Source organism: Cebidichthys violaceus, unplaced genomic scaffold (genome assembly GCF_023349555.1).
Source record: "Cebidichthys violaceus isolate CVI_PGR_0920_01 unplaced genomic scaffold, fCebVio1.0.p SCAF_78, whole genome shotgun sequence".
Taxonomy (NCBI): Eukaryota; Metazoa; Chordata; class Actinopteri; order Perciformes; family Stichaeidae; genus Cebidichthys; species Cebidichthys violaceus.
In genome coordinates, this window is record NW_027176962.1 from 326,482 (window position 1) to 352,028 (window position 25,547).

General features: G+C 40.0%; 1 protein-coding gene across 1 annotated transcript; it reads left to right on the forward strand.

Annotated features, from left to right (window-relative positions):
- The first annotated feature begins 1,001 nt into the window (after positions 1-1,001).
- Positions 1,002-25,533, forward strand: enpp1 (ectonucleotide pyrophosphatase/phosphodiesterase 1). The gene is made up of 23 exons (XM_068737305.1): positions 1,002-1,337; positions 4,836-4,908; positions 8,490-8,553; positions 9,976-10,073; positions 10,157-10,236; positions 10,968-11,087; positions 12,355-12,464; positions 12,589-12,654; positions 12,754-12,826; positions 13,138-13,246; positions 14,055-14,186; positions 14,303-14,334; positions 14,472-14,599; positions 16,300-16,369; positions 17,229-17,316; positions 18,289-18,473; positions 19,243-19,282; positions 19,360-19,520; positions 21,056-21,191; positions 21,851-21,925; positions 22,991-23,123; positions 23,676-23,820; positions 23,985-25,533. Exons 1-23 carry the CDS (start codon positions 1,203-1,205, stop codon positions 24,135-24,137), a joined length of 2,406 nt encoding a protein of 801 aa, XP_068593406.1. The 5' UTR covers positions 1,002-1,202; the 3' UTR covers positions 24,138-25,533.
- The last annotated feature ends 14 nt before the right edge of the window (positions 25,534-25,547 follow it).

A 25,547-nucleotide genomic window follows, 5' to 3' on the forward strand; every position in this document is an offset into this window, starting at 1 on the left:
ATAAGATATAAATTATGAATGTTTATGATGACAACTTGACATTTACCAAGGGTAAATTTGCTCTTAGGAGCGACTGCTGACTGTGTTATGCCTTGTTGAATTCTATGCCTACAAGGCAACACAATACGCAGATTGTGTTGCACAAAATGATATGAGTTTGAATCCCTTAAATACAATTAATTTATATATATATATATGTGTATATATATTTTTCTTCTTCTTCTTCTTGCTGCACTACAGAGTTCTTACGTGACACAATGTTTGCACAAAACAGGCTCCAAAAACGATTATGTGTTTTTTATCAACTTTATTGATACTGTTTCAACACATAAACAACAAGCGATGCTTCAAACTCGAGTGGACTCGTTTTCCTCAAAAGACTCTCCAACGTGGAATCCGGTGTGTTTTGACCATATGAGAAGGTTTGACACTGTATTGCAAAATTAAACAATGCGGCATTCACGAGGAATTGAGTCATCCGGATTCTCTCAGATTGTGTTTTATTCGTTTTTTAATGCGACTCAACTGTCCAAGACTTCTTGATCTATGATAATGATTAGGACATACAGAGGCACCACTCCAGTCTGACCACAAGATGGCGCTAGCATTCAGTCCCTCCACAGTAACTTTTTGTTGAAGTTCCTCAACAGCTGTTTGATTGATTTTTAATAACTGACTTTCGCGCATAACTCAGCTGTGATTAACACTTTTGAGGCACAAATATCGGGAACGAGTTTGTCTGTATATATTTTTTGTTTCTTTCTCTATTGTGGCTCCAACTCCCTTCTAAAGTGTCCGAGCATCAGAATAAAGTTACTGGAGAACAGAATTCACTGGAAAAAAATTACACTTGAGCCAAAATAGCAGACCGTTGAGGTCCGCAGCCACTGTCTCTCTCTCTCTCTCTCTCTCTCTCTCTCTCTCTCTCTCTCTCTCTCTCTCTCTCTCTCTCTCTCTCTCTCTCTCTCTCTCTCTCTTAGATCAATCACATGCTGCTGCTTTGTAAACTCTGGAGACGTCAAGAAGTAAGGCGGTGCTACCCTTGAGCAGAGGGTTAATATCCCACACAGCAGCATATATATATACACACACACACACACACACACACACACACACACACACTCCTCAACCAGGGTGAAGCTCTGCCTGCCCCACAGTCCCTCCTGGAACACACTGGCAGGAGTTTTGCAGCGCTCAGCAGCATGGAAGTAACCAAAGGAGAGGACCCCTCGGCTGAACAGGCTGCGTCTTTGTTTGGGACACCACAGCTGGAGAGTCAAAGGACAAACACTGAACGGGGAAAGAAGAGGAGTAACCACTGTAAAATCATTACTGGGGTACGTTCAATGAAGCTTATGCCTCCATGTCTGACCACCTAACTCTTCTCTAGCTCTACACCACAAACATTAATTGAAGGCCACATGATGGCCACTTTCACACTCTTACAGTAAAATATCACAGATTATTTGTTTAAAAAAAAAGAGCTTTTTTTTAATCACAAATTGTTTCTTGCTGCACCTTTTTACTCTATTTTCAAAAACAGCTTTAATAAAGTGCGTCTGTGTTGTGCTCATTAAACTTTATCTAGTCATCTAAGTGCTATTTGTATCTTTTAAAAGGCGTTCTAGTGTTACTGTAGGACCATAACATGTGTCTATAAACTTGAAATGTGTCCATAAACTCAAGTAGATTCTGAGTTTACAGTGGTTGTTAGAGCTGGAACGATTAGTCGATCGACAACAAAAAAAAAAAACAACGTCAGCAACTATTTTGATAATTGATTAATTGTCATTTTTCCATCAAAAATATTGAAAAAGTACCAAATATTTTCTTAAATTAGAGAATTTTCTTTGTCAAATATGATTGTAAACTGCAAATCTTTGGGTTTTGGACTTGGTTATACCAAACAAGACGTTTGAAGATGTTTTTTTTTTTTGTTTTTACATTTCATAGACGAAATGAATCATTAATCACCAGGAATCAAAAACACACAGTCTGAGGTCGACATGTTTGCTCTTCGTGTAATCCACAGCTGTCAAAGAGTCGAGACTGTCAGTGCTGCCTGTGTGAATGTGCAAACCAAATGTTTTCACCCCAGTGCAAGAAGACAGAGGCCAGAAGTGTCTCGACAGGTGGAGATGATCCACAGTTATTATATTTCAACAGGAAAGGACCTTTACAGTACTGATTGTGATCCAGAAGAGGAACGTTTCAGCTGACCGTTTGAGAGCAATGCAATAGTTCACTCTTTCAGGGATTTAGAGGCGTGTCAGGGGAGGGGACAGCCAGTGAAGGGAGAGGTGTTGTTTTTGAATTGAAGAATGTCAGGAGTTATAGAGCTGCAACTAGAGATTATTTACATTACCAACTAATCTGCTCAAATCTGCTTTACATGGAGACTGAAACCATAATAAAAATGTCATTATATGTACTACGCTGCCTTTATTTGGCTGTAGTAAGGGCTATATCAGAAAAAAAACATGTTATTTTACAGTAAAAGAATGACAAAAAAGGATTGATCTGCTGAAATATAATCCGTACAGTCAGAAGTCATCTGACAGTTAACACACCTTTTTAAACTGTTTACTAGTAAACTCTAGCTAAAACCACAGGCACTCGTATTTTCAGCTGCTTGGTGCTGATTAAATACACATGTGGCAACGTCTAGACGATAATATACTCTTTCCTGTCATACATCAGTCATTGTACATCTGTTTGTAATTGTGATATTGGTGCTTGATGTACTGCAGTGTTGTTTACGATCTTGCAAAAGGATGATTGCAACATCTTGGCACTAAAGATAGAAAGCGCGGCTATTTTTACTCAAACATTAGGACTACTTATTCGTTTTTCAGACTCGTCTGAGACAGTTTTTATGGCTTTTTTTTCGTCATGTGGACTTTGTTGTGCCGTCGCAGTTTCATTTGGACTACCAACAATCTAATCAGGTCTTTACTGTATAGACAATAGAGAGAAAACTGAAGGTAGTCAGACAAGTAGGTTTCCACCAGACAGACTGTTTACTTTCACAACCCACGAAAGCCACGTCTTTCCCAAGAGTCCCCCCCCCCCCCCCCCCCCCACACACACACACACACACACACACACACACACACACACACACATCTTTAGCTGGAGAAAATAAGTGCACAAACCCAGACTGCACGCACACATAGCTGCATATTTTCATACCCGTCTAGGAATTGTGTGTATGTGAATTATACTAAATGGATTACTCATGGGTGATGCTTTTAAGACTGACTGCTACAGATTTGAGAATGATTCAATTAAAGGGCATGAATGAGTACAGCATGAACATGTATCATCTATTGTTCAGTCAGAGCGTTGTATTTGTCTTAAAACAAGGAAAAATAAGCCCCAACGTAACTTGTTCCTTGTGTATATCAACGATGGCTTAACATGCTCCTACAAGGGAGTGTCTGTTGGATTTATGCGTCTTATATAGCTTTATTTTAAGTCTTAGTTTTGAAAACGGAACAAAGATATTTTGGTCTGCATTGGAAAAAAGAGGATTTGTACTCTACATTTTAATTGAAATCGTATATGTCAACACTGGTGAAAAGATGAGGACAGAAAAGATAAATAAGCTTTACTATACAGTATATAAACTTTAATTTGGGCTGGGAGATGAATTCAATATGATAATTTAGCGTCTTTCAGTGGAGAGGAGGATGTCATGTGATGAGGAAGCATTCACAGTTCCACTTTAGTAGCTCCTTCTGGTCGGGCCCCAGTAAGCGGTGCCAGGATGAATCTGAGGGGGTCACAAGATGGTTAGATTGATTAAACACTTTTTTGAAAATACTGCTTTCTAACTCCACACTAATTAAACAACCATGTTAACCGCTGCAGGCCTGGTGTAGGTGTCAGGGGGCGTCAAAGTAAGCAGCCGCTGAACACCCACCTCTCTAAATAAACAGATACAGACTTCTTTGAAATGCCCCTCAAATTACAAACCATTCGCCCGCAGTGAGCAGCCATCTCTGGGCCGATATGAGTCGAGCGTCTGATAAAAAGCAGCTAAACTATACTTTCTTCTTTCACTTTTCAGTTACTGATTACATTTGGATCGTTGTAGATGGCGTATGGGGGAAGCCGCAAATGCTTCGGTTACACTGGGCAGTGTTAAAGAAATAAATAACAGTCCCACCCTCGCTCAGGGCGGCAAGACCCTTATTCCATCTTGAATAAAGATGAACTCTCACCAAAAAAACAAGTACAAAAAAATGAATGAATCAAATATTGGACAAATAAAGTTAATATTACTAAAAGTCTTGTTATCGGCTCTGTGAGGCTGTGAGCCACAGTGGTGCTTTGAGCTAAACGCTAACATCAGCATGCTAAGACGCTCACAGTGACAATGCTAACATGCAGATGTTTAGCGGGTTAGCATGTTAGCATTAGTAAAGCACATCTGAGGATTATGGGAATTAGTTTGTAGGTATTTAGTCATAAACCAAAATATTGGACTCAATTTTGACAAGTCGGTAGATCTCAGAAGCACGAATGTCTGAATCCAATTTCTCACCAGTCCATACATAGTCGTTGAGACATTTCACTAAAAAACATGATTGTGTTCTCATCGTGGTGCTAGAGGGAAAAGTCGGACGATCACCAAAGTTTGTAGGATTCATCGTGTGGGGAACATGAATTTTCATATTGAATTTTATGGCAAATCATCCAATAGCAGTTGAGACTGCAGTCTGGACCGAATTGGTGGACTGAACAACAAACACTGTCCGTCCTTAGACAACAATGGGAGGGTGGAAGTTTATGATTCCTCAAAATGTGCTGATTTGTTCTCTGGATTTCAGGTTCTGCTGCTGTGCTTGCTGGTGGTCATTCTGGTGGTGGTGCTTTCACTGAGAAAGAGCAGCGATGAAAAAGGTGAGCGCTGTCTTCATCTCACAGCTGGAGCGTGTTTTTGATTCCGTTTTGAAAATGAATGGTTTAGCAAATGTTATTTAGTCTAACTTAAGAAATGCAATGAACCCATTGTTTAGACTTCAAGAATACACAATATGATTTTTCTGTGAGAAATACGAAAAATACAGAGAATTATTATTACAATTGAGATGTTTTACAGTTCTGAATTTGGCGACACCCTTGTTGTGTTTTTAAGACCATTTTGACACCCAGCAGTGTCCTTATTATGAATGTGTGTCACACACATTTCGTTGTACTTATTTCGTGATTGTTTGGGATGTTGTCGTGGAGCACTCTGCTGTTAAATGTCTTCCTGTTGTGTCCTGAACCAGCAATACATTAAACTAACTAACTAATTGATCTGTGCACACTAGACAGCACTTTCTATAAGGATTAGTTTATCTTTTACAAGACAAACAAAAAACTACCATTAAAATGATTGAAAAGATAATCATGTAAAAAACGTACAAATATGGGCTTTATTGACTGGCTTTATGAACAACCTGTTGAGCCCCATTTGCAAATATTGCTGTTCTTACAGATAAGATTTCATACCGAAACTGCGTATTAGTTGTTTACAGGATGTGTTTCTATCAGGGCGGTGCAATCCAAGTTTTTTTTATTTTTTTTTTTATTTTTAGCCACTGTTGCAAAACGCGCCGTAAACACGCATTTAAGCGAGACAGGAATGTTCACCCGACGTTGGCATGTCATCTGCAGCTATAGATCCCCTCTGGTTATACGTGGGCCAGCGGTGCAGTACATTCATTTGTTGCAAACCGCTTTGCCGAAACACGCCTCTTCCATTTCGGGGGCGGCGGTGGTGACTGTGGGCAACTGTCGCCAGCCCTGGGCGGGGTGTGCTCTCTGCTGCGGCATTCCTCTTTAACTTATATTCCCCACCCAGCTGACATGAAAGCCATTTGGGAAGCATAAATCTGGACTCTGCCCTCACCCAGACTCTTATTTTGCCGTTTTTCCACATCTATGCAGCTTTGTTGGAACGTCTACATCTTTCGTAAACGCTGCTTTCTTGGTAAGGCCTTTGGACGCAGATTAAAAGAAATGAAAATAACCCAGGACTCCACTTCTTCCTTGAGGCTCCCAGTGTGTTGCATGAAAATGCTGAGAGTGGTTTTTCCCGTGGATTTACAGACCACAGCGACTTGTCTCCTGAGACGGGGCATCCCTGTGTTCGGTCCAAACCGCACTGCTGGCCTCGAGAGGCAGTGAGGAGGGGCTTTCTCACCGACGTGCTAAGACTCCCTCTGTCATGTGTCCAGTTAGCAGCAGACTTGACAGATTGTTTTGGGAGGACGGGTTGCTGTAAAGGTGAAAGAGGTGGTCCAAAGCTTCCTGCTAACAGGAGACTCACTTATACTGTCGGAATGACCTTGAGCAAGACATAGTTTGTTTCCAAATGCTCCGGAGAAAATAATAAGAGGATACATTCCATTTGTATTAGGCCGGTGTTACAAGTGCTTGACAAATACTTGAAGATTTACTTTAAAATCACACTTTATTGCAACACCAAAATAAACACTAGTCTTATTTATGTGATTCTTTCTGTCTTTCATTTTGTTTCCTCACTAAAAGCATCATCCTCTGTTTACATCCCAGATTTTGTGTTTGTTTTTTCTGAATACATCTTAATATAGCGAGCTGTAGACTCTGTAAACTGTTCACTCTTCACCCACGTTGTTGTATCACGAGGAGGAGGAGGAGGAGGAGGAGGAGGAGGAGGAGGAGGATAGAGGTTAAATGTATAATTTAAACCTCGTTCTTTGGAAATGTAATCAAAGGTTTTGTCTGGTGAAATCTAAACACACTCACTATGATATTGCTCTGCGAGCTTCCTCACACAGCGAATGATCAAGTGTTGTTATATATTCGACAGGTGGGGTCGGCTAATCACCCCAAGTCACACATTTATCATCACATTTACGTAACCGTTAGAGTTGAGTCCCCCAAAAATATCATTCAGGTTTTACAGGAAGAGAGAAGAGATGTCACCCTGCACTCTGCGGGCTGACGCGGTTAACGCCTAGCTAGTGAACATAGTGGAGTATTTGGCAGCTAGAGAGCCAGATGTGTTTGTGGTGGAGAGCTACTGTGTAATGCTAATGTTGTTGTGTCTGCCAGATGTGTAATAGGGCGACTGCTTGCAGGTTTAAAGGATCTGCGCATGTTGTAGGTGCTGTAGTTTTCTCAGATTACGTACATTAAATGAGTCAAAGATAGTGATGTCTCTTGTTTCGCATGAATGTGTGGCCTCAATTGATGATGTGGTCACTAGTGAAATGACCACACCTCTTTTAAGAAAAGCTGTTTTACTGTTTTGTTTCTCCCTGTTTTGTTGCATGACAACAATCCCCTCCAGCACAAAATCGGATTGAGTAATGTGTTGGTCGAGTGTGTCGTCGTGGGTTCATGGAGTCTGTCCGTGTCGTCATCCATTTGTGATCTTACGCAACATATTCATGTGGTTCGCAGAGTTTTGCTCTCTTCTAGTTTCAAAAGCAGTGGAAAGACTTCAGTGGCCACAAGGAACACCGGACACATTCAGTCTCTTTGTGTCATGAATCTGTGGATAACAATGTGGCATTTCTGCACTTTCACATCCTCTTGTATTCCACTGACATGACCGAATTATTCCATTAAATGGGCAATAATGGCCCTGAAAACATATTTTCTCAGTTGGAAACAGCTGATGAGTTTTTCATCAAAATATGATGACAGTAGTGGGGTTGTTTCCTTCAGTCGCCAGCACTTGATCCCAACCACGCCCCACCCAGGTGAACTCTTAAAGGGCCACAGTGTAGAGTTTACGGGGATCTATTGGCAGAAATGGAATATAATATCAATAACTATGTTTTCTTCAGTGTATAATCACCTAAAAATAAGAATTGTTTTTTGTTACCTTGCAATAAGCTATTTATTTTTCACATAGGGGAGCGGGTCCTCTTCACGGAGTCGGCTATGTTGCACCTCCATGTTTCTACAGTAGCCCAGAATGGACAAACCAAACACTGGCTCGAGGACTCTAGAATTGGTGTTTTCACGTCAGAAGTTTTAGCATTCGGCCCTTTTTTTCTTTTAAGAGGAAATACAAACCACATTTTTTTGGGGCGTTACACTTATATAAGTCTTGGCATATGCTGTTAATGTAAGACTTTTTCAACAAAATACATATTGTGTGTAAAAACTTGTTTTCTCTCTTATGTAGTTTCTTAACTCTTTTGCTGTTTTGTTTTAAGTCTGTTTTTTGAAACTTGTATGCTGCCGTCTCGGCCATGACCTCCTTGCAAAAGACTTTTTTAATCTCAATGGGAATATATCCTGGTAAAAATAAAAGTTAAAACAAAACAACCTCAAGATAGATAGTTTTTTGGGGGCTTATAGGATTTCTCGGCTCAGTCCCAACACACTTTATCTCCCAACAGTCTGGTTCTTTAGTCTTTTTTAGGTCTGGTCTTTCAGTATTGGGTGTAACTCTATAATAATGTGCCTCTTTTCACTGACTGAACACTCCTCTTTTCCAGCTGAAGGTGAGCTCTGGCTGCAGGCAGCAGATGAGGGAATTCAACAGTCACAGTGTCCACCTGGGTAATGCAATACTCTTGTTCTGCTGGTGTACTGTGAGAACTGATGTGGTTTTAATGGACAACAATACCTCAAATCTCAGCTGGCCTAGTTTGGATTACAGCAGCTTCTCTCCTCCTCTGTGCAATATCTCTCAGCATGTTTTGGTGCTGAGAATGAAGCTTTTCATCTGTAACTCCCACAGTTTTTCCTGAGTTGAGCCCGTTGTTCCCAGCAGGCAGTTCTTGGTGGAAATTAAACTGTGACCACAGAGAAAAATAGAAAGGCTTTTCTGTCACTGTCTGTCTTCTAGCAGTGTGTAAATAACCCAAACACAGGATTCTTTCTTTTATGACGGTGTTGGTTTTCTGAAAAAAAAAAAGAAAGCAACTATTTTTATGGAATCCAGGCTAATGACTCTGAGTAATCAGGCATGTGTTAGTGAGTGTATGTGCGTGTGTGTGTGTGTGTGTGTGTGTGTATGAGTGTGTGGTCACATGTTTGTGTCTTTCTGCTTTGGTAAGGGAGTAACCCCAGACAGACTTATTATACTATGGAAAAGAAAACCCGTGGCTCCATCGAAGCTGTTTTTGGTTTGAAAGTGTCTTTAAGGAAATGAATGTTGTCTGTACTTTTATCTCAAAGTCACTTGTTGTCTCGGGTTTGTCTCTGTTGTTTCTGTTGGTAAACCACACGTTTACTTTATGAAAACTTAACACGCTAAGAGGAAGCTCTTCTCAAAACTGCTGATTGAACATGTTTTCAATGTTCAATCAGCAGTTCCAACATGTTCATTTTTTTAATATACAATTATTGTGTAATATTATTGTATTAATAATCAATTTGTAAAATCTTTAATTCATTCCTGATTTCATGGTCCAATTATATACAAATTATTGGAATGGTTTCTAATCATTTACATGACACATGAATATTTTTTAATATATTGACATTAGATGAATGACAGTCACATGACCCATCATTTAACGACATCCTGCATTACTTGACCCTATCCGATACCTCTGGTTGATAATTAATACCTAGCCCTATGTCGCTGCAATATTTTGATGCCTGTATAACTAATCACACGCTGTAAAGCATTAATAACCTGTAACTCTTGCAGATAATTAAATGACTGTAGCGCTCCCAATATATGGGCGATGCCTTGCTTCAGTAAACGACAGACGTCTCTTAGTCACATTTCTCTTCCTGTTCTCCTCCTCTGTGTGTTTGTGTGGTCTGTGATTCACTTTTTTTTCCTCTTGCCTGTCCAGTGAAAGACCTGCTTTGTATTCTCTACACAGTCCTACTGTACAACACTACTGCAACACTCCCGGTGCCAAAGATATCCATGTCTCCTGCTGAGTAGTTGTTCTGTTTCCCATTCACAAAAGCACCTCAGTGTCCACTTAAAGCATCTTTCTTCCTCTCGGTCTTCCCACACAGTTTCTCCAGGCCTCCTCTCATCCTGGTGTCCTTGGACGGTTTCAGGGCGGAGTACCTGAAAGATCACAGCAGCCACCTTCCTGTCATCAGCAAGTTACGTAAGTCACCGACGTTGTTGACTCGCGCAGCTCTTCGTGGTTTACTAAGCATCCCGGTGTGACTGAACTTTACTGTGTTGCAGGAAATGACGGAACAACGACGCCATACATGAGGCCTGTTTATCCCACAAAGACCTTTCCCAACCACTACAGCATTGTGACTGTAAGTCTTTTCTGGGCAGGTCACTGGGTCAGGTGCTGATTTAGTGGACATGTTGTTTTGTCTGACTTTTTTTTGTCAGTGGTGGAGGGAAAACTCATTAAAGTCCTGCTTTCAAAACAGAAGTATGCAGCAATATTCACTTCCAGTTAAGTATTAAAGAGTACTCACTATACAGGCTCCTGTCATGATATCTAAAACGTAAAAAGAAACTCTGAGAGAGAGGTTACAAGTCAAAAATGGTTGGAAACCATTGCTTTAACCTTTAACATTGCATTTCATTTCATTAGTTTATCTTATCTTATTTTTTTATGTTTAATATATCTGATTCTTAATGCAAAATTCCAACCTGAAAAGTAACTACAGCTGTGAAATAAATAGAGTGGGGTAAAATGTGCATTATGCCCCTTTTGGAAAATACAGAAAAATTCAACTTGAGTAAATGTACTTTTTTTTCCTGCACTGTGAGAATTGGTGCTTTTCCCCCCCAGTGTCTCTTCATAGTAGCACAGATGTTACAGTGGAGGTTTAATGGCTTATGTTAGCTTTTGTAGAAGATCAGCAGCAGAACTGAGGGGCTTACAGAGCATCTTTTACCTCTCTTGGTTGAAAACAGACCCCGCAATTAAAATAAACAGCTGTGGTTACCAGTTATATATATATAGTATATATATATATAGGAGAGAGGACATAATCACTTTAAATCCCCGCCTTGACTTGTTTTTTTTCTGCAGGGTCTTTATCCTGAATCTCATGGGATTGTGGACAACAAGATGTACGATGTGACCCATAACGCTTTCTTCAGCTTGAAAACTGACGAGAAATACAACCCAAAATGGTACCAAGGAGAGCCGGTAAGTGCAACCTTGATATTGTGTGCAAAGGTGGAAATTCACTGTTCTGTGAATATTGGTCCCAAAACTAACTTAATACCCACATCTTTAGCAGAATTACGTTTTCATTGATCAGGGCCACAGCAGGACAGTTCATGGAGATTCTGAGCCAGACAGTATTTTCTGGAACATATAGACGTTAACAACACCCTGATTTAGGGGTCAACCTGACATGAATCGGGAGAAGCCACTTGTCTTGTGTAAGAAATGTGAAACACAGCGCTCAGATTTTCCTAGCCGAGACTCCGCTCCCCCACCTGCAGTAATGAGTTTCTTGATATAATTATGGATTCTGCTGGAGCAAAATGACAGCTTGTGAGGATCTGCGAGTTGTGCTTGTTGAGACGCTTTGTGGTTCCCGTTTAAATGGGAGGTCTCTTAAATCCTTAATTCCTCAACTGTGTGACAGGCGGCTCCTCTAGAAAATACTCCATGCAGCAGCTTTCCAGGAGTGAAGGAGAAATAAATGAGTGACGACTCCTGGAATGAATTCATTCATAATGAAGCAATTCAACTAAGTGCATCTGCCAAAGCATGTTTACAAGTCTGCTGCATAAACAAAACACTTCCACCTGCAGATCAGTCTCATAAGTATTGATTTAACATCCACATATGCAGTTAGATTTCCATCAGTCTTGGTTGGGCTGTGAGGGATTACACTTTTATCTTAATGGACTAAACATGAGATGTGCTGAGATGAACGAATGAGGTAATAGTCTGCTATGTTTTAGTCTCTCTGAATTATTCATGAACCCAGATGACACTCATCTCCCCTGGTTTTGTATTCTTTATTTTCTTTTCCTCTCCTTTTCTTTCCTCTCCTTTCCCCTCATCTCTTCTCTTTCCTTTTCCTTTTTCCCTTTCCATCTGCTTTCATCTCCTCTCCTCATCTCCTTTCCTTTCATATCCTCTCCTTTCCTCTCATCTCTTCTCCTTTTCTTTCCTTTTCCTTTCTTCTCTTCCACCTCCTTTTCTTTTGTCTCCTCATCTCTTTTTTCATTTCCTCATCTCCTCTCCTTTCATATCCTCTCCTTTTCTCTTATGTCTTCTCCTTTTTTTTTCCTTTTCCTTTCTTCCCTTCCGTCTCCTTTCTATTGTTTTCCTCTTCTTTTAACTCCTTTCCTTTCCTCTTCTCTCCTCTCCTGATCTCTTCTCCTCTCCTTCAATCTCCTCTCCTCTCCTCATCTGTCCTCCTCTCCTTCCCTCTCCTCCCCTCCTCTCTCCTCAGGTCTGGATCACTGCCATGCGTCAGAAACTAAAAGCAGGAACCTTCTTCTGGCCTGGCTCAGATGTAAGAATCAATGGCACTTTCCCAGACTTATACAAGTTGTTTGACAAGTAAGAGCGATGCCATTTTGTTCTAAATTTCCGACAATTCTAAATTCATGACAAGAATATTAATGGCATACCGTAGTGGTGTTTTAATGTGTTCATAGATAATATGGTTTTTTTTTGGGAACAGGAGCATTCCTTTTGAGCAGAGAGTGTCGACAGTGTTTGAATGGCTCAGTTTACCTCAGGGAGAAAGGTATCACATGTTCTCCATCATCATTCAAAAATATTATGTTGTGAGTCACCACCAAAACCCACTGAACATCTCACCTAACTGTTGCCTTCTACATTTTAGACCTGACTTCTACACTTTGTACCTGGAGGAACCTGACTCATCAGGACATCGTTATGGACCGGCGAGCAGCCAGGTTAGCCTGCCGCTAAACATTAAACCTGCAACTATAAGCTGGTTGTTGATTACCTTCAAGAACAACAGACGAGACAGAACACCTACATATATGAAGTTCATTCTTTATCCTTGGAAACAATAGTCAAGGTTATGAACCATGCTGACGAAGCCATTTTAGTCCATTGAATTTGATAATTACTTATTTGCTGAATCAAGTTATTCTTGAGATGTTTTTCACGGTGGACTTATGGTTTCCCTGAATATTGTTCTCCTGCTCTCCTGAGTAACGCGTGAACTCTGTGAAAGCTTTAAATGCTGGTGTGCCTTCAGGTCCTTCGGGCCTTGGAAAATGTGGACAAGATTGTGGGCTTGCTGATGGATGGCCTGACACAGAGAGACCTGCACCACTGTGTCAACATCATAATCGTATCAGACCACGGTGAGATAACCACACAGCTGTGATACAGTCTATAGTGTCTAAGTGAAGTCCGTCTTTCAGGTAAAATACCATAAATTCTTTAAAATGTGCAATGAGAATTATTTTTACAAACGGAGGAAGTCATATTTTCCGTCCCTTTTTGTCTTTTTCTTTGTGTTTCAAAGGGACTTCAGAGACTTAGTGTCTTCTTCAAATGTTTGACTTGGTTGAGTGACTGCACCTGGTACATGAGAAAACTACAGTTCCATGTTAGAGAGTAATCTGATGAAAAATTAGTGTGTTATCTGGTAAAACCTGTCCTCAGTGGTATGTTAGCAGGATACTTTGTGACGAGAAGTGTCTCTGGACATCTGGAGACCATATGTTTTGTGCGCGGGAATCAATGTGGTTTAGGGGCGACGCCCAGTTAAGACATCATTTCCAAGAGAAGATATGCATTTTGTTGTGATGTCGTAGTTATTAGTTTGCAGCCAGCCATCAAGGACAAGAAACAAGAAGGATTCATCAGTGTTCACATATCACACAAATATAAATCTATAATTTTAAAGGCTGTTAAACCGGGAAACTGACAAAGTAACTGCATTTCTGACTAGATCAACCTTTATGTCCCTAGAGCATTCAAGTTAAACAACAGCAGCAAAAACAAAAAAAAATCATACACACACAGTAGAGTCATGGATTTTGGTGCTCAAACTTCACATATTTCATGCAATCATAGCTAGATTTGTCAAGTCTTTACAAATTCAAACACAAATCTTCACCATATATGAATACAAAAACTGAGGACAAATTCATTATTTTTTTACAGGCATGGAGGAGGCTTCATGTGAAAAGGCAGCATATATGTCAACCTACTTGAACAAAACTGATGGCTTTGCTGTCATCCAGGGCGCGGCTGCTCGCATCCGACCAAGTCGCCTCCCAGAGGATTTCTTCTCCTGTGAGTTCCTGTTGATAACACCCGACTTCCCCTTCTTCCCAGCTTTGCAGTATCACTCAGAGTCAGTTTGTTTGTAACCAGTGTGGCTGACCTTGTCCCTGTGTTCTGCTCCTCAGTTGACTATGAAGGTCTGATGAAGAACCTGTCGGTATGCGAAGTATTCCAAATGTGACTTTTGTGTTGATAAGAACAATGAAAAGTTATCTGCTTGCTTGAACTCACGTCAAACAATCCCATTCTGCCTGTGCTGTGTGTTGATTCTCCTCTGCTGTGTCTACTCTGAAGTGCAGGACCGATGACCAGCCAATGAGGCCGTACCTCAAAGAAAATCTCCCCAAAAGGATGCACTTTGCTAACAACAAACGCATAGAGAGAGGACACCTCTACATGAAGAATGGCTGGCAGGCTGCGCTGTAAGTCACCAAACTTTGTCAAGAATGGAATAAAGAAGCTGAAAAGACGACAACTTTTGGAAAGCATGTGGTGCTGGGGAGTAAACCTAATACAGGCATAGTTCAAGCCAACATTAAATCAGACAAACTCCTTTGGTGTTTGTTCGTTTGAGCTTGGAAAGTCATTCCTGAACTTTATGACCTCATACAAATGCATGTTATCACCAGCCGATACAGTGATTCTGCCAAAACGCACGTAAATGTCTCTTCAAAACAACACAGAAAAGGGAGTAACTGTAGTTCCTCCAAAATCTCAACAATATGTCATGCAGACCCAGGTACCTTAATGAGCCTGGCTCAGCTTCGGTCCAAACCCGGCATGCTGGAAGAAATCAGGCCATGTCCGGTGTCCTGACATGGCCTTGGAATGAATGACGCCACAGAATGTACTTGCCAGATTCTGGCTGCTGGCGCTCTCATTATTGAAAAATGAAAAAAACAATATGCAGTTGTAGAAGTACAAAAGAAAAAGCTACACAACCATCTCCAAACAACCCATGTGTATATTCACCTACATGCAGCCTGGAGAAGTCAGCTCCATTCACTGAAGAAGAACATTAGAAGTGGTTGAAAACTCAAAAATTAGCCTGTGGACCTTTTGAGCTTATATTATTTTGCACATGTTCAGTTTTCCTCTGTTCCTTCAAAAAGACATAAAAAGAACATTCTCCAAACTGCTATCTGTGGCATAAAAATAGCCAAAAGGGCTGATCCAGCTGTTTGTTTTGGGGAGGATTACGATGTTCCTTTATTATTTTCAAAACAGAAAATACAATGACTCTGTCATTACCTTGCTAATCAGTGGCAAGGAGGGCCTGCCAGCAAGAAAAGCTTTCTAACTGACTGGAAGGGAGAACATTTAAATAAGCCACTTTTGTTTTATGGTTGTATGGTTTGTTTTTACTCTGTGACGTAAAAAGCATTTTGCAATCATGTGCTTTATGTTTGAAAAAAAATGACAAAAAAACAATAACACAGTTATTTTTGTTCCATTAATTGAATTTAAATGAGAATTTAAAGTGCAGCAGGGATGCAAAACTACCTTTACCGTACATTTAATTTAATGTCAATCTTAAAAGTTAAGCCAAAGCTAGAAAACAAATGAGCTACGACTGTATTCTTTTAGCTTGGTAAAAGACTAAAATACAAAGTTGAAATAATATAAATATAAAGCCATGGTGCTTACCATTGAGTTAACACAGGACTGGACAGTACAAAGTAAGATCAGCTTTAGTTTATATGCAGTGGAATTTACCAGAGTGTGTTTACGAACGTAAATGTCAAAAAAAAGAGTTTTCTCTGGCCACACAGAAGTTGAAGCATTTACAGTAATTAGTGTTTGCCATAATTTATAATGAATGAGGCATAGTATGTTGAAGAAGAGTTGCACAACTCGTTTGATGGATAGCAACCATGTAATCATGGAAAATTGTTTCAAGCTGAAGAATTCAGTCCACTTTAATACAGTTGCAGTGCGAAACGGCTCGCTCTTTCGCTTATATAGATTTTAACTCGTCTGACCGTGAAATTGAAATTGAATGTGAGATGAAAACACATGCAAAGAACTATCAGTGTTTTTGTAACGTCCACCCTTCACTTCTCTCTGACTTTGTGTTTATTTGAAGTCCTCAGATAAAAATGTTTCTGTTCTATTCCGACAGTAACCGACAGGAACTCAAGTACTGCAACGGTGGATTCCACGGCTCAGATAACCTCTTCACCAACATGCAGGTCAGAGGCAGGAAAGAACTGTGTGTTCATCCAGCATGATACATGTTTATCACGATATCCTGAATCCTGGAAAATAGGGGAGTCTGGAAGGCCTTGAAGGCCTTGAAGGCCTTGAACTTGTAGAATGTTTTAGTGCTTGGACTGGCCTCCAGAAAGTGTTTCTGCTTCAGTTACACTTGGTCCACTGTTGTCACTAGATTTAGGAGTTAATGTTGAGTCTAAATAACAGATACATCTCTGTATTTGCTGTTTTATGTTTGTGAATAACACCAAAGACAAACAAAAAAATACTGTGGAGCTCTAAAACTCTACTCTAGTGCAGTAATTCCAGTTGTTTTCAGAAGTTGCTCTCCACCTTCACATTCTCTGCTGTGGATGGAGTTGGTTTAATTTTGAAATGTGTTAGTGTCTGCCCACCTTCACGTTAGTCATCACAAGACGTGAGCGGATGTTTCCGTACGTGGTTCACTCTGGAATTTGAACCTGGTTAAATTAGCTTACAAAGGTGCTGACTTCTCTAAGAGAAAGACCTGTGTGTTCATAAAAAAAGATCTACACACAGCAAAGAAAAGTGTGCTGAAAATAGAGTTTAGTCACCTGCAAATATCCCCAAACCCACCCGACCCAAATGTTTCCTAGAAGAGTGCTCAGGGTTGTGTAAGGTCATTGTACTGCTTTAGTTCATTTCAAATATTTACTCGTGTTAGACATTGTGTTATTTACAGAAAGAGTTTAAATTAAGCTTCCCTTTGCGGCCCCAACGCTTTTGTTTGGATACTTCACTGTACTCTCTCATTTTCAAATGTCTCCAAATAAATGCATTAATGTCAATGTGTTAACGTGTATCTACTTTTTCCAGGCGATCTTCATTGGCTACGGTTCAGGATTGAAAGCAAACACTGTTGTGCCTCCTTTTGAAAACATTGAATTATATAACCTCATGTGTGGTAAGGGAACTGTACTTTATCCTCCTTTCCTGTAGCTTCTTCTTTAGTCTTTTATTTTAGTATTTAAAGGAATACTTCCACTAAGTGAATGAAAATGGGTTCTATATTTACCCACGAGTTTGCCCTTTGCAGACATGTCCACTTTATGATAATCCCACACATTTTGCAAACAGTTTAAATGGTGTATTTTGACTTTGGGCATCCAGAGACTTTTTTAGGTATATTGACAAAAATTGTGTTTCTGAGCTGTTTCTGGAGGTGAATGGCTTGCCATCCAATTGCTGAAAAATGCAATTCTTACAGAAATCTCCAAACACGGTTCAGAAAATGAAACAGGTGCACTTCCCCTCCACCGACTTTCCGTTAGTTTGGGGCCTCCAAAAAAAAAGAGAAGCAGGAAATATAGAGCGGCCACATTAACCAAATTTCGTCAAAAAAAGAGGAACTGACACCATCAGATGAAGATCCACAGTTTAACTCAGGTGTTTCAACCAAAGAGTAACACACAAAACATGCATGACACGAACAAACTATATTTGCTCACAACTACAGTTAAGTTAAGCTCTCCAAAATCTAGTTAACATGTTAGCAACAGACGGTTCATTGTACACAGTTTCTCTTCCAAGTAATTTGTTCAGATGATACGATTCAATTATGGGCCGTTACATATGACTTGCAAAAAGAAAAAAAAAAGCCCTATATGACTGGTAGTACCTATATGATATGAAGAAACCTTTTATGAAGGCCACTTTCTTCCTTTGTTTTTGCTTAAATGTAGTAGTTTGAAATCTGTGTGATCCCTTATGTCACTAGTGTCATCAAATCCTTGTATCTCTACTGTATGATTATATTATTTTAACTTGGCCGAATTCATGAAAAGGTTTGTCAAAAATATTGCTGACATGCCGTGTTCAGTCCAGTGTGTGTGTGTGTGTGTGATAGAAACAAAGTGCTTCTCTCTTTCTGCTCTAGATCTTCTCGGTATTCGTCCCGCTCCAAACAACGGCACCCACGGCAGTCTGAACCACCTTCTGAAGAATCCCGTCCACCTGCCGGTCCACCCAGCGCAGCTCTCCCATGACACCCCCTGTGAGGCCAGTGACCCAGTCCCTGCAGACGATCTGCAGTGTACCTGCACATCCCAGAACAAGGCAGCGGTACGTGCCAACAAGTTAGTGAGGTCATGGCGGTGCTTGTCTGTTAGATTAGTCCACTACTTTGGTCCAGACTGAACTATCTCAAAAACTATTGGATGTATTAACATGGAATTTGATGAAGATATTGATGTTCCCAGAGGATAAATGCCACTCAGTTTTCACTTATCCGGTGTAAATGTCTCAACTTCTATCCGTAGAAATACAGAAATACACACGTTCATTATCCCCTCAGGATGAATTGTAATTTTTGAAAGTGCTTTAACAGTTTAAAATCTTTAATACTAAATACCTGCAAAGCCATCGGCCACAGCTGGGATTTGAGTTGTGTTTTAATTTGCAAAAGTTAGCATTTTATTTATTTATGTTAGCATGTAGCTCAAAGCACAGTGTATCCACCATGTATAGCCTCACAGAGTCCGCTAACATGGCTGTGGACTCTTATTTCGTAACCTTTTTGGTGTTACAGTTAATGTTTCCCTCTCCATGTGCTTCAGCCCGTTCGAGTATATGTATATATATATATATATATATATATATATATATATATATTTATATATATATATATATATATATATATATATATATATATATAAATATATATATATATATATATATATATATATATATATATATATATATATATATATATATATATATATATATATATATATTTTTTTTTTTAAAACGTCACAGGCTTTATACACTGAATGGTGAAAGTGTCGATTTGAATGTATTTACCACAAGCATACTGACAAGAATTTATTTTCAGGTGACCGATATGAACAGGGATCTCATGACAACTAATTCCAGTGAGTATTGTTTTGTTTTTCTTTTCATTTTCTTGTCAGAAAACTTTGTGTCATGTTTATCCGTTTTCCCTTTTTAGGTGTCAAAGCCAGTTTACGTCGCCTCCACCATCCCTTTGGCACCCCTCGAGTCGTCCAACCAGGCGCCACCTTTTGTCTTCTCCACCAATCCAACTACCTCAACGGATACAGCAAAGACCGCCTCATGCCCCTGTGGGTGTCGTACACCATCCAGCCTCTGGTGAGTCTAAACATAGCCTGTACGGTTGAATGGTTCCAGCTGTATTTCATCTGTGGTTGATGCACGGCAGGAGATTGTTTTTGAGTATCTGAATCCCTTCTCTGACGCAGCTGTTACTCATCTTCTGCGCTCATGTTGGCTCAAACACTTCTTGTCTTTCTCATTATGCGGTTGAGGTTTAGTGTAAATCATGACTTCAGGCGGAGTGATACATTCCCGGGAGAGTTTGTACTATTCTGTCTGAATGATGGAGCTAGTGAGGATTTGTTTTCATTCCGGCTTTACCCAAACATAGTTCAAGCTGAATATGGTGGTACTTTATTCTCTGTTCTGTGTTTTGTCTTGAAAGAATCATGGCTTAGATTGAGTTTTTTTTTTATGTATTTTGCCCAACTCACTTGTACACCCACGGAAAACTTCAATTTCACAGTTTGTCAAAGTTAACAACTCCATATGACGCTAGCTTCAAGCTAATTTGCCCACTAGAAAATCAATTAATCATTGAAAAGCGTGAGGCCATGCTACGTTTCTATTCTTGCACATATAGGATAGTTTGAAAATATGCACAGCTTTTTATCCTTTCTTTCAGACACAATGCTGATCTCAGATTTTCCTTATATTTTCACAGACGTTTCCAATAACGAGCTCTATAAACTTGTGTAGATTTATTCCCCATTGATTTTGAATTGTATGCTCGCCTGTAAACAAATTTTACATTTTTAGCCACGCTAGCAGCTTGACTGTGTATGAATGGTAATATTGGTCCACCGCTTTGGTCCAGAGTGAAATGTCACAACAACAATTGGATGGATTGCCATGATTTTTTTTTTTTTTACAGCCATTCATGATCCTCAAAGCATGAATCCTAGTGCATTAGGTGAACATATGACCTTTTATTTAGCACCATCAATTAGTCAAAACTCTCAATCCGTCCAGTATTTTGGTATATGACCAAATATCAGCAAAACTAATGGCATTCCTACCAGTCTCAGCTACACCTTGTGTTTCCTGCTAATTAGTAAATGTTAGCGTGCTAACATGCTGAGTTAAAATGTTGAACATGGTAAATATATATATATATATATATATACTTTCATTGCGAGCTGTTAGCATGCTGATGTTAGCATTTAGTAAAAAGAACAGCTGACCTGCTATTCGCTGAGTTTCTTTACGTTACTCTAGCAGTTGATTGAAATAGGAGGTCAGGTTTACAAAGTGAACAGTCTTATTGTTTTATAATGAGCACCAAGTTTTATATGGTCCATACCTGGAAACTTCTTGGAAATTATTTAGAAATTATGAGCCCTAGAATAAAGAAAATTCAAAAATCGCAAATTTGATTTATTAAAAATGACATTGTCTTCTATGACAGGGGAGGGCAGTGAGCTGAGAGCTTATCTTTAGAAAGCTCTGCAAACAGAACGAGTGCAGTGTCCTCGCTGACACTGACAAAGCAAAACCAAGCCGAGTGATCTTACGCAACACGCAAGTGTCCCGCTCCAAACTTCCAACCACTGACTGATCCTCTCTCTCAGACCAGAGTCCGACCCCTGAGCCCAGAGTTGGAGGACTGCGTTCGTGCTGACGTACGCATCCCACCGGCCAGCAGCCAGCTGTGTCTGCGCTACAGAAACAACTCTGCTCTGTCCTTCGGCTTGCTGCATCCCCCCAGTGAGTGTGTGTGTGTGTGTGTGTGTTAGTGTTAGTGAGTATGTAAATAGTGGAGGGGGTCACAGCACACCGTCCCCAGCCGGGTGTTGAATTCAAGTTGACGTGTTTCAGAGCCACATTCTCATGTAAAAATGCACCCATGCTTTTTGTCTGCTACAGTAAAGAGTGCCCCCCCCCCCTTATTGAGACTCTGTAGATTCACTGTATTTTTAATGAAATTCAGGTTTCAGGTAGCTCCACAAAGGGAAGTGACTGACTGAAAGAGAGAAGTAAAAGCTCTGAAAGAGCTGTAAGAATGTTGGTCTTACCAAAATGAGACATTTTAGTTCCCTCATGGCTCTGATTTGTGCAGTTAAATGAAATCTGAGCTGTGACTTGCTTAATCGATAAGTCAATTGGCCGGGAATTATTGTGATTATTGTGAAAAAGAATTAAAAAAGATGGATTGAATAAAATTAAGCAGATTTGAAAAGAAATGTTAGTTGCAGCTGTAAATGATTTTACCTCTTTGTATTTATCTCCACCAACATGTGAAGTATCCGTTTCAGCCAGTCTGACTGTATACGCCAGACTTTTACAACATACAGTTAACGTTTTAATTCCACACCTAAATTGCAAACGCATACAATTTTACTTCACTTCTCATTTTCTCCCTTTAGATCTGAGCGCCAACGGAACCGAGACAGACTCTCTAATCACGAGCAACATGGCACCAATGTTCCCTGCATTTAAAGGTGAGTCAGTCTTCCAAAATCTCTGCTCCTGGTTTTCTAGCTGCAGCTGGGAATCATGCTGATGCACGAGTTAAATATTGAATTCCAGAGATGTCAGAAGGCTTCATTTGCCGACTGAATGGGAGCTTTAGAGCTGAATGAGAGCTGAACAATTCAATGAATCTAGTGGAGTGAAGAGATACTCTGGATCACAACCAGACATTATGTCAGACTCTGTTTTGTGCGTTAAACACTCTAGTTTTCCGAGTGCAGATATTGTGGTTTGTCCGTTCTCGTGAACCATTTTTATTGCTCAATATTATACTTTTTTCTTAAAAACATGCTGTACTTTTGGTTCTTAAATACACAGGATAGGAGTCCAAAGATCCAACCCCTGTGGTTATGTGGGACTACTGTACTTTAATTTAGTCAAGCTCTTCATCTAAAGCACAATCAAAAGGTTTTGCTAGAGGAGCATTTCCAGAGTTAATCCTTGTGCCATCTGACTGCAGGCGCTGAAGGTTTCTTCACATTAACATTCACTTTTTAGATGGTCTGACTCACCAGACTGTGCTCTAACAAACAGTAGACGGGAGTACGCGTGCAATCGTTCTTTTGTGTTTTAAATGATCAATGTTATTTGATAACTTGTAAATTGGTGTTGTGTGATGAATGTATTGAAAAGTTGAGTGTTTCAGAGAACACAGCTCTGGCCGGGTTTCCACTGGGACCACCCACACTATAAATGGAAACTCTCTCTCTCACTAGTATGAGGTCCCATTGGAAGGAAAACCCCGTCCATGTAACTGTTGTTTGTGTATGTTTGAGGCCTATATATGAAGCCGTGAACAGATGCTGCCCCCTGGTGGCACATCGCTGTGCCCGCACTGTGTGAACCTCTATGGATGAGTTCTGATTAACACGTTATATCTTGTTCTCACAGTAGTGTTTAGTAAAGATTAAACAAACAAGGTAACACTTATTAATAAGCTTCAGTTTGAACCTGTATCCCTCCAATGACGACAGCATCATCAGTTGTGTGGTAACTTTGGAGAACTAAAAGGTTCATGTGTGCATTTTCCACAGATGTTTGGATCCATGTCCATGATGTCCTTCTTCCAAAATATTCACAACAGCTGAACGGAGTTACCGTCATGAGTGGGCCGATATTTGATGAAGACTATGACGGAAATGTTGACGCGCTCAAAGCAATCTCAGGGTAAGTCAGCAGCACGTACTTCAGGCGATCGATTAGGGCTGCATCCAACAATTAGTTGCATGAGCAATTAATCTTCCTATTTTCTTAATTATTTTTTGTAGGTGAAAAAGATGCCCGATTTTATCTTCTCAGAGTCCAAAGTGACATTTTAAAATAACTTGTTTTGTCCGACTAACAGCCCAAAAGCTGCATTTATTCATTTTGATGTCATACAACAATTATTCTGTCTGTATATATAATATTTTTTTGTTATAGTTATATTTTAATTAATTCATTTTAATTTATTTTTTTTACTATGTCTCTTGTTTGCACTATCCACTATGCTGCTGTAATCCTGTAAATGTCCCCACTGCGGGACTAATACAGGATTATTTTACCTTATAGATGAAATACTTTTGAGGGGCTTTAACATGACTGGCATGTTAGTTTTGACCCTGTCCACCTCAGCGGAGCTCATATAAATTAAGCACAAATCATTAAGTTAAAATGAGAGCTTTCTATAACGGAAGCAGCAGTTTTTTAAAAAAAACCTGAGATCTCTTGTTTCTCCAGGAATGAAGCTCCTATCCCGACACATTTCTTCGTGATCCTGACCAGCTGTGGGAACTCGACCTTCGGCCCCGTTGACTGCGAGGGTCCCCTGCAGGCCAAGTCCTTCATCCTGCCCCACAGACCTGACCACACTGAGAGCTGTGCTGTGAGTTACACCACTGAGTCCTCTCCTACGCCTTTCTACACATCAGCCTCTCTGTAGAAACCTGCTGACAGATCCTACAGTGGAAAAAAACAAACAAATTAATACGTTTTCTTTGTTCCTCTTTTCTCTCTTATGTTTCCCCTTTTTTCTACTTTTCCCCTCAGAACGGGTCAGACTTGACGTGGGTGGAAGATTGGCTGCAGTTTCACACAGCACGAGTCCGAGACATCGAGCTCCTGGCGGGACTCAGCTTCTACCACGACAGGTTATCAGTGGAAGAGACGCTACAGCTCAAGACGTTGCTGCAGACTGCGTGAAATCTGAGACATTATCAAATGAAGCTTTAATTTCCAATGGAAGCCATATTGGTCTGCACCACAGGCCTCAGTCCACATGGACACAGTTAACGGGTGCCTCACTTGTTTCCTGTGTCCAAACCAAATTGAGCACAACATTAAGTTCCATCTGGGTTTTTTGTGATATGTCTGATTCCCCCCAAAGTGTATAATTAGTCAATGTGTGATAGCTGTATATTTGTTTTTGAGGATGTTTTTTTGTATGGATGATTTTATAGCTTTAGAGCTCTGCAGCACTGAACCAAAGACGGCGTCACATCTGCTGAGTGGCTCCGAAGCATTTCCTCGGATGGGAACAAAATAAAAGGGAAAAGAATTATTGATGAAAGACACTTCTATTTATACTACAATTGCTTTTATTGGCATGGGCACATTAAGAAACACATGTGTCTGGTGGCACACATCTAGACAGCTGCCAGCAGCAGCCTCAAAAACACCAGAGAATTTAAGAAAAAAAAAAAAAAAAAAGGTTTTGCAGTACAAAAAGAAGCCTGCCAGATGTCATTGTATGTTTATGGTTGTTATTTTTTTTATACTTCACCAATGTTGTTTTTAGTATTTTGTGAATTTTTGGTTTGGTTAATGCCATTTTGGAGATAATTCTACAATTTTGAGTGTGTGTATGTGTGTGTGTGTGTGTGTGTGTGTGTGTGTGTGTAGACTGTGTGCATGGATGGATAATAAGACAGATTTGCCCCAGGGTGCTGACATGTGACAAGCCTCTCACCTCCCCTACATAGGAGCAAGACACCCAGACTGAAAGAGACTAAATGACTGCAAACAGTGTGGTTCCTTTTAAGTTTGCTTTGTGTAATTCTGTGCTTGTTTTCACTTTAAAGTTCTTTCACGCCTTTTTTCCATATTTTTTTTTTGTCTCATTGTAGCCATTTATGTCTTTTTCTTTTGGGTAATTTTGCATCTCTTCATGATCCTTTTGCTTCTAATGAAATTCTGCAGGTGAAGCAGCAGAACTGTCAGATGCAGCTGTTTGTTGAAAAACCACTGCTGAACTTCAGTAATTAGTTTATGCTGGAGATGAGGAGAGCTGTCTGTGCCCAGTATCGGTAATCAATGGTGTGTGTGTGTGTGTGTGTGTGTGTGTGTGTGTGTGTGTGTGTGTGTGTGTGTGTGTGTGTGTGTGTGTGTGTGTGTGTGTGTTCTGGGATCAACATCATTTCTTTGCTCTTAACAGCGACTGTCTTGAAATTAAGGTTGGCAGGTAGTTTGTGGAAAATAAGAAAAGTTCAACAGATTTTGTCACCTCAATCATGTATTCCAGTTTTTTTTTGTTGGTATTATCAGAAATGGCAATTACGGTCAGATACACAATTTCATATAAAAACTCTTCTCCACTGACCTCGTGACTTGTAT